Raw genomic sequence first — 9947 nt, 5'->3', positions numbered from 1 at the left:
TAAAAGGCAATGAAAACTCGCCTAAGATATTTTCGCGCAAAAAAAATTAACCTTTTCAACTTCCGGTATAACCGGAAGTCATTTGAACCCCTACTAGACGGGGGTATGATGTATTGAGAGAGTGATCGCGTGGTTGTAAAATCGAGAGGAAGCGAGTTTGGGTGCTCTGAGAATTTCATGTAATAATCAACAACGAGAGTTAAATACAACATAATAAAACCCAACGTAACGTGAGTAGTGTGTCGTGGAACCATCTACTATACAGTTGATATTCCATGTAATTTAGCGCGTAATTCAGTAAAGAATCATGCAAAATTTTGAGTTGTAAAGAAACGTGTATTGCAAAATCCCGCGTAATATAGCGCGTAATGATTGATTTTCCGCGTAATTTAGCAAAGAATCCCGCGTAATTTTGAGTTTTTTCCGCGTAATTCCGGAAGCCCTGTCATAAGGGAGTGGTTGCATAAGAAGTGGGGGGGGGGTTATTAAGGATCATTCATAGTGGCATGGTTAAGTAATAGGGGGGGGGGGGAACTAATGGATCAGTCATGTGGCGTGGTTGAGTAATAAGGGGGGTAACTAAAGGATTAGTCATGTTACATGGTTAAGTGAGAAGGGGGGGTTAACAAAAGGATCAGTCATAGTGGCATTGTTGAGTAAGAAAGGGGGGGTAACAAAGCATCTATCATAGTGGCATGGTTGAGTAAGAAAGGGGGGTAACAAAGCATCTATCATAGTGGCATAGTTGAGTAAGAAAGGGGGGTAACAAAGCATCTATCATAGTGGCATAGTTGAGTAAAAAAGGGGGGTAACAAAGCATCTATCATAGTGGCATGGTTGAGTAAGAAAGGGGGGTAACAAAGCATCTATCATAGTGGCATAGTTGAGTAAGAAAGGGGGTAACAAAGCATCTATCATAGTGGCATGGTTGAGTAAGAAAGGGGGGTAACAAAGCATCTATCATAGTGGCATAGTTGAGTAAGAAAGGGGGGGTAACAAAGCATCTATCATAGTGGCATAGTTGAGTAAGAAAGGGGGGTTAACTAAAGGATCAGTCATGTGGTATAGTTGAGTAAGAAAGGCGGGTTAACAAAAGCATGAGTAATAAGGGGGTAACTAAAGGATTAGTCATGTGGCGCGGTTGAGTAATAAGGGGGGTTAACTAAAGGATCAGTCATGTGCCATGGTTGAGTAAGAAAGGGGGGTAACTAAAAGATCAGTCATGTGGCATGGTTGAGTAAAGGGGGGTAACTAAAGGAATAGTCATAGTCATGTTACATGGTTAAGTGAGAAGGGGGGGGGGGGGTAACAAAAGGATTAGTCATAGTGGCATGGTTGAGTAAGTTGCTTGATTAATTACACAACATTTTACAGAGTGCAACCGTCATTTATTAGTTGTTTCATTGTACATTTTATATGGTGATAAAAAGATATTGACTAGTGTACAAAATGTATTTTATATGTTTGTTTTTCTGAATACCAGATATTTTAGCCCTTGTTACTAGTTCATTGAAAATGAACTATTATTTAAAACTTATTACAGCTAAAGCTGAATTACATAATTTGTCTTTAAATGATGAATAAAAATGATCACAAAATTGTGGATTACTAACACTCTATAAATAACGTAAGCTCTATCACTGTACTCTACAGCCCAGTAAAAAATTATAGCTGAGGTGATGTAAAGAGCTTGTTGGTACATAGCACAGGGCCTTAATTTGAATCTTTTCTTAGTGGATAGTTGGTGTTAAGTTGGTGTCTATTTCATCTTGACATCATTCTCCTTACACCTTATTTGTACTACATTTTAATTTTATAATTTAATTCCATAATTAGAATTCTCCCTACTTTCAAGGAAACGTTTTGTCGTCGCAAAAGCTCATGATTTATATATTTATAGGATTCAAGTACGGATAGTTAACTATTTAGTGCAACATAATTATAAAACTTTCATAACAAGAAAAATTGAGAATATCTTCCGTAAATCGCAAAAATAAGTACTCTCGAAATACTCGATATTTTTCACGAAATTAAATACCCTCAAAATTAGTGGACTGCAATAATTATCAGGAGGGGGTGGGGGCGTAAAATAAGCCTTAAATAGGGGAAAAAATATGTAGGACCCCCCTTCAACAGGAATAAGTCCCAGGTCTGGACTATTGCTAGCCATAAAAGTGCATCTGTTTACATTTGAAAAAAAAATGTATTGAAATTAAAAAAAGCGATTAGTAAAGGTCCCCCTCTTAGAATCATTTAAGTCCCCCCCCGCCCCCTCTGTTCATAAAGCCCCCCAACCTTCTGGTAATTATTGCACAGTCCCTGGGGTATACTGGTTGAAATCAGGACATGGCATATCACACTTTTTCTCAATGTCTCCCTCAATTTTCTGAGATATGATGTTTTCCCAGCTCAGGACGGGCCCAGGTAGTCCAAGACCCCGGCATCCCTGTGAATAGATGTCGTCAATCTTTTCCACGCCCACAGTTTGTTCCCATATATTCAGGTTCGCCATGTAGTCGTAGAAAAGTTGGTTCGAGTCAAAAGCACCACCGATTTCTCCCTTGTGCTGACCAAGAATGAAGGTTCCAGAGCTTCCTGCCTTCCCAAACGTCTTCTTGTGCCCTTTGATAAGCACCTTGTTTTTGTACACTTCTACACTTCCGTTTGGAGTGGTGATTAGCAGATGCTGCCACGTGTTATCTCGGATAAAATCGGAATCCACGTCTCTGAAATAAAGTAAAAGGGTAGTAAAGAGGTATTCTTGGTTTGCATGTGACGTCACGCTCATTAGCATAACCACCCGGCGGCCATGTTGGAGGTCCAAACACATTTCGCGGCGCTAGTGCAAACGCGCAAAAGTTTGATAACAAACTCATCAAAAAACAAACAAAAAGGGGGGTTTCGTTGACTGTTTTTATAGCTGTACAAAAATATAACCCATGCGTATTCCCACTTGATGACAAAGGATTTTAGAATGATTAAATAATTTAGAAAAATGTCAGGAATGAGTGGTTAGTCGAGGGGATCCAAACTAACCAGACACCAAAACAGATGTTTTTTCTGCGATCATTTTCTCACCGGTAAGTTAATTCATCTCTTTTTTTAAAGCTTTACTTTTTTCTGTGCCTTTTCCGTATTTTCCTTTGTAACTCATATTGTTAATTTCACAAAATCTTGGTAGCCTTTTCTTTCTCTTGTAGGATGCTGTTATACTGCAATATTATGGACTGGGAGAAAAATGCAACTATTTCCTATGAGTCCTATGAGACTCTGGCCTTAAGTAAACAACAAAGAAAAACACAAATTGTACATGTGTTGTACCCTAGACACACTGCAAAAGCTCAGACTTTTAAAAGCTTCTTTCGAGGTTTTTATTTCACCAAGTTCTTACTATGATTGTATGAAGGTATCATTAGCATCTAAGAGGTGGCAAAAATTAAGCTATGAAAAGCAGTATAATGGATCAAAATTATGTTTGTGGGATCGAGATCATTTTGAAAATGTAGGGACCACGACTAAATATTATAGAATTATATGGGATCAGCGGTAACAATTTCACTCAATTTTGGAATCAGGGATCATTTTTTAGCCCTGGGATTTGGATCAATTGAATTAGGGCAGGTTAGCGCTAACCCAGGGATAAATACGGATACCACTCGACATTTGATTGAATAAAAGGGCATTTGTCCCTTGGGTTAGCGTTAACCTGCTTTCTAGGAACCCGGCCCTAAGCGATCATCCATTCAAAAGATGGACAATTTTCTAGGTTCTTATAGGTTTGGCTCTCATACGCGGGTTTTTACTGTAATCGATTGAAGATTCGTTCGGACAAAAAGTTGAAACACTTACCTGTGATCACCTCCACACTTTATTTCTGCTTTTTTGTTTTTTTTCACGGCAAGGAAGAAATCGTCTATTCTTTTACTCGTGGCGTAGGAAAAGATCTGGAGTGAGTCAATTTTGTCGTCGCTAACTTTAAGCCACACAGAAATGGTAAAACTGGATATTTCGGTTGCGAATGGGTCGATGAGTTGAATGTAGTTGGAAGTACTTTTGGTTGTGAAGTGTAGCACGCAACCAGGCACTGCTGTTGATAAATACAAATATTTTCAGTTTGGCTACAGCGTAGTAGGACCAGAAACGGGAGTAATCAAATTCTTTTAACCTACCAAAAGAAAAACGTATTTACAAAAAAAAAGTATTTGATTGTACCTCAAGAGCTACGTAAAGTTCTTTATAACTCCATGTGTCGTAATCCGCACAGTGCTTCATGAGTATCAAATAAATAAATGAGCAAATATTTACCTGCTGTTAATGTCGCTGGGGCTGTTCCCGCTGTAGTCGCTGGGGCTGTTCCCGCTGTAGTCGCTGGGGTTGTTTCTGCTGTAGTCGCCGGGGTTGTTTCTGCTGTAGTCGCCGGGGTAGTTTCTGCTGTAGTCGCTGGGGTAGTTTCTGCTGTAGTCGCTGGGGTTGTTTCTGCTGTAGTCGCTGGGGTATTTTCTGCTGTTGTCGCCGGGGTTGTTTCCGCTGTAGTCGCTGGGGTAGTTTCTGCTGTTGTCGCCGGGGTAGTTTCTGCTGTTGTCGCCGGGGTAGTTTCTGCTGTAGTCGCCGGGGTAGTTTCTGCTGTAGTCGCTGGGGTAGTTTCTGCTGTAGTCGCTGGGGTTGTTTCTGCTGTAGTCGCTGGGGTATTTTCTGCTGTTGTCGCCGGGGTTGTTTCCGCTGTAGTCGCTGGGGTAGTTTCTGCTGTTGTCGCCGGGGTAGTTTCTGCTGTTGTCGCTGGGGTTGTTTCTGCTGTAGTCGCTGGGGTATTTTCTGCTGTTGTCGCCGGGGTTGTTTCCGCTGTAGTCGCTGGGGTAGTTTCTGCTGTTGTCGCCGGGGTTGTTTCTGCTGTAGTCGCCGGGGTAGTTTCTGCTGTAGTCGCTGGGGTAGTTTCTGCTGTAGCCGCTGGGGTAGTTTCTGCTGTAGTCGCCGGGGTAGTTTCTGCTGTAGTCGCCGGGGTAGTTTCTGCTGTAGTCGCAGGGGTTGTTTCTGCTGTAGTCGCCGGGGTTGTTTCTGCTGTAGTCGCCGGGGTTGTTTCTGCTGTAGTCGCCGGGGTAGTTTCTGCTGTAGTCGCCGGGGTAGTTTCTGCTGTAGTCGCAGGGGTTGTTTCTGCTGTAGTCGCCGGGGTTGTTTCTGCTGTAGTCGCCGGGGTAGTTTCTGCTGTAGTCGCCGGGGTAGTTTCTGCTGTAGTCGCAGGGGTTGTTTCTGCTGTAGTCGCCGGGGTTGTTTCTGCTGTAGTCGCCGGGGTTGTTTCTGCTATAGTCGCCGGGGTAGTTTCTGCTGTAGTCGCCGGGGTTGTTTCTGCTATAGTCGCCGGGGTAGTTTCTGCTGTAGTCGCCGGGGTTGTTTCTGCTGTAGTCGCTGGGGTTGTTTCTGCTGTAGTCGCCGGGGGGGTTGTTTCGGCAGAACTTTTCACTGTCGTTGGTGTGGTAGTTGTCGTTGATGTACGTGAAGAGGTCCGTCTCGAAATTGGGTTTGCATTTTGTATCACGAGGACAGCCACCGTTATCACAAGGGTTCTAAGCAACAGACACAATTTTCCAAGAAGACATGAGAGTGCTCCTACACTTACGTGAGTTTAAAAAAAAATATATATATATATATATGTATGTATATATATTTTCCCATTTAAAAGTCCAAATATGCAGACTGGAACCTCTCGACATATCGATATAGCAGGGGACCGGAAAATCATATCATTATATCGAAACATTCGATATAATGATATTTTGGGAATCTGACGAAAAATATAATGTATATCGTTTTATCAGAATGCCGTTATAACCTCTACCAAATATCGCTATATCGAAATTTTATGTCCATTATATCTTATTACAATTTCGCCGGGACCGGACAAAGTAACTGTAGCAGCGTTTTAACTGTTTTATATATATAAAACAATATAAAACAGTATATGTCCAGGGACTCTAAGTACTTATGAGCCCCTGATTTATCTGAAAAAAAAAAGGAACAGAATAGGCGGCGTGGAGGGAGTAGGGCGTCCTCTCTTTTTTTTAATAAAGAAAAAAAGGTGCTGGTTTCAGGGGAGTAGCCAGGATTTTTAACGGGGGGGGGGGGGGCAAAAATGCCTATATTACACATTTCTCCTGTTTTTTAAGTAATGTCACATGCATTTACTGTATTTTTGGGTGCTGGAGAGGGGGGGGGGGGGGGCTGGGCTGGGCCCTTGGGTTTACCTTGAATCCCGCGTATATGCTGCTTGTCTTATTGATGACATCATCCGGGCTCTGAACACGAGTTGACGTACTGGTCTGACAGGTCATTGATGAGTTATCGTAGTTGTATGATTGACAGGTGTCACTTATAAAGCATTTGATGCGACACAGTACTTCTGTGATCCCTGTAAAGTTTGCCTCCACGTGATTCGTCAACTCTTTGCCTGGTTGTTCGTCCGTAATATGCATCTTCTTGCATCCACTCGCTGGAAAAAGTTGCTTTTTAGTACTCAATAAATTTAAGAACCGATTAATACCTCGTGCCCTGTCTAAATGTCTATCTGTGTCGACGCAAGTACGATATTTTGGCTAAGTTCATACGTGTCTTATCTCTGACCCCTCGATGGAAATAAATATGGAACAATCGATTGACGCTGATTCAGACGTCGCACTTAATGAGTCGCACGTACTCGGTTGCGAGGAGTCAAAGTCGACTTGGTGTAGAGTTTCAATCAAAAAACAACTGTGGCATTTTGATTTGGTATAACAGAAGCTCGACGTTTGAATCGATGTCGATGCTCTTTCCGTGCAGGCTCCAACCGTGACAGCGTTGTGCAAACGTATGAATCGGCCCTAAAGTTTCTTAATTATCGTCTTTGTGGTCTCATAGATTGTTTTACATTCGGAACCCAATTTTATGGCCTATAATGGCAAGACAACTCGAAATTTGATTGTAAACACAGCAAAACTGGCTATTTAAAAAAAAAGATAAATGTCGTGAGGCGCATGAAGCGTTTTCCCGCCAAGTCCACAGGGAGCCCAATGAAGTGTTACCTTCTTGAGACAGACAAACAACTTAAAGTTTTTAGAGAAAAGAGAAAGGTGAGAAACGACAATGCAAATGGGTATTTTATAACGGGATCGTATACATTTTAGGGTGCAATTTTTAGTCGGGTATAATTATAAGAAAAATTCTTCAATGTTTTTCTACAACTTCCTTGTCAGAATCCTTTTCAAGACTGTTGTATTAATTCAAAAGTATCCACAAGAGAAACTTTTATGTTACAATGTGTAATCCCACTATCATTCAAGGACGTTAAATTTTATAACACTAGTCTCTACATGAAAATTAATTATTCCTATTTTACTAGCACATAAAACTGCCTCAAAAGTTGAAAAGTTGCTGTCCATCCACACACATAATGTGAAGCATATGGCTTGAGGCTTGAACGAGTTCAACAAAATATCATTTTTTCAATATATTTTTCTAGCCAACTGTCAATGGTAATTTGGATAACGTAAAAGCCATTTATAGAGACTGAAAAACAAATACGAAAAACAACTATTATGCATTTTTGACAAAATAGTGTTATCAATTATTAATCGACTTTCTCTAAAAACATCGACTTTCTCAAAGTCTTCTTTAGCATTTTTCATTTGACAAAACGACGCGCAAACCTGCCAAGCTTCACTCTGCAAAATTCTGTTCTCCCATATGGACATTTTAAGTAAATGTCGACTCTGTGGGAGTCTAATTTTAACATAGATGATACATCACATTTAGGTAGAAAAAAGTATCTAAAATAATTAGTTCACCAAATACAGAAAAATTCATTATTTCATTATGAGTAGTTTTTCTAGCAAAATCTGAATGGTAATTTGGATAACGTAAAAGCCAATTATATAGACCGTAAAACAAATATGAAAAACAACTATTATGCAGCAATTTTGACAAAGTACTGTTATCAATCATTAATAGACTGTTTCTAAAAAAACATCGACTTTCTTAAGTCCCTTTTAGCATTTTTCATATGAAAAAATGACGCGCAAACCTGTCAAGCTTCACTCTGCAAAATCCTGTTCTCCCATATGGAAATTTTAAGGAAATGTAGACTCGGTGGAAGTCTTTTACTTAAACATAGATGATGCATCACATTTGGGTAGAAGATAAACTATCTTTAGCAGCTCGATGATTTAATTAAAGCTACACATGACAATAGCCGTAGCATGCCTCGTAAGATTGGGGGGGGGGGGGGGGCAATAAAAAAACATTAAGAAAATAAGAGAGGGAACAGCCACGCCGCTAATGGTCATTTCCTTTTATAAATTTTAAAATATTGGGGGAGGGGGGGGGGGGTGCTCCTTGTGTCCCAACCCCTGCTAGGGCCCTGCATGACGGATGACAAACAAAATCATCTCAACAGTTTTAAAGATACTCATACGACTTCGTCATTTATTCCTTCTTTTCATTTTCTGCATAACTATAACTAAACAGGGGTTGTTTTTGTCAGTTCTTCTTGTCCTAAAAAAAATATTCGCGCTATTCCAAAATCGGGTAAATTTAAATCACTCGTGCATTTTTCATTGAAAGTCTAAAACATCCTAAATGATAATTGTCGTTTTTTTTTCAGTGCTTTGTTTGAAAGATATCCTTTATAAAAAGTTACGACACGCCATTAACGGGGAAGTGAAGTAGTTAAAAACTGATGATCAATTCATAAGCCTTTTTAAAGGCACAATTCGAGAGGCTAACAGCTGTGGAACTCTTCGGATAGACGCGCGACTTTTATTTTATTATTAAAGCCTTTTTTCAAATAATAACTTTTTTTCGATATTTTACTTTCTGATTCCTGAGAGCATCAGATTGCGAATACAGAGTTGTGATATTTTAAGCCTCACCTGCCAGCACAGGCTTCCCACACGCGGGGCTAAGCTGTTTATGCAAATTACATTCCAAGGATAACATTTGGCCAGCTGCTATTGTCCCGATCATCGACGGAAAGCATCGACGTTCAAAAATTCATTTCTCGCAGGTTCTTTAAGCGGATTGCTTAAAAATCGAGCTGGGGATAATTACATCCCTCTCCCATCCAGTACCAGTGTCAGTGTTTTCGTACTGATTAAAATCCGGCAGAAAACTTGTAAAATTGAGCTTCTTGGAAAGAAAAAAACACCGCAGACGGATACATTTACATCCCACCTAAGTTTATTTCATGAATTAGAGCACGAAGATATAGCTCTTAGATGTTTATTTGCGTGATTCGTATGTCCTTTGAAATCCTTCACTGACGCGGGTGGGAAGCCTGTGCTGCCAGCATTGCTGGCGAATTTTCGCTTGACTGACTATAGGACAAAGAAAATGTCAAAATGGAAAATGGACTTTCTGTCTTGTGGTCAGTCGAGCAAGAATTCGCCAGCAATGCATCCTATAATAGTTTTTTCAAAATATTTGTCAAAGATAAATGTTTTGCTTATTTTAAACGTCCCTGAAAACGAATGAATTCTGAACTTACCAGTTACGAAGAGCTGAGGAGTAGAGATTATGAGGATCAAAAGACAAGGAATCCATATTCTATCCAATTTGAATCGTTCCATGTTCGCAAGAATGCACATTCTCTATTCACCTTACAAAATTCTGTCTTCACCTTAAAAATTAACCGTTAGAGACCCCGCTAGGAGGAAAAGTTTAATTGGATAGTTTGCAGCTGGCATAAGCGCTGTTTATGTCTATTTATGGGCTCGATAATAATTTTACCCCAATGTCTTGTTAGTGGGAAGGGGAAAAACACGCGAGGTCAAGTTACCAGAAGGCAGCGGTTACATAGCGCGTTGTTTGAAGGTTCTTTCAAAACGTCGCCGCCTAGAGAGCTCGCTAGAGAAGCGAGAACAATACGCATACGGCCAATTGAGGAAGGAATACGTCGTTTACTCGACATTGACAAGGCATTAAGG

General features: G+C 40.4%; 1 protein-coding gene and 1 long non-coding RNA gene across 3 annotated transcripts; one reads left to right on the top strand and one right to left on the bottom strand.

Moving 5' to 3' along the window:
• Positions 1-531: 531 nt before the first annotated feature.
• On the top strand, positions 532-1598 carry LOC125573586. Its single transcript, XR_007314118.1, has 2 exons — positions 532-1268; positions 1328-1598. It is a non-coding gene; the product is annotated as an uncharacterized LOC125573586 (long non-coding RNA).
• On the bottom strand, positions 1367-9847 carry LOC5510186 (putative GPI-anchored protein pfl2). Of its 2 annotated transcripts, XM_001630614.3 has the most exons (5): positions 9509-9847; positions 6237-6481; positions 4306-5558; positions 3850-4087; positions 1367-2726 (listed from the first exon to the last, which is right to left on the bottom strand). In XM_001630614.3, the coding sequence occupies exons 2-5, from the start codon at positions 6278-6280 to the stop codon at positions 2306-2308; spliced, it is 1956 nt and encodes a 651-aa protein (XP_001630664.3). In that variant the 5' UTR covers positions 6281-6481; positions 9509-9847; the 3' UTR covers positions 1367-2305. The 2 variants fall into 2 exon arrangements, with proteins under 2 accessions (XP_001630664.3, XP_048590102.1); XM_048734145.1 differs by lacking the exon at positions 1367-2726 and having other exon boundaries at positions 3895-4087.
• Positions 9848-9947: the final 100 nt, after the last annotated feature.

Source organism: Nematostella vectensis, chromosome 11, assembly GCF_932526225.1.
Source record: "Nematostella vectensis chromosome 11, jaNemVect1.1, whole genome shotgun sequence".
In the NCBI taxonomy this organism is placed as follows: Eukaryota; Metazoa; Cnidaria; class Anthozoa; order Actiniaria; family Edwardsiidae; genus Nematostella; species Nematostella vectensis.
The sequence above is the reverse complement of the archived record's forward strand: the minus strand, read 5'-3'. Positions and strand labels throughout refer to the sequence as shown.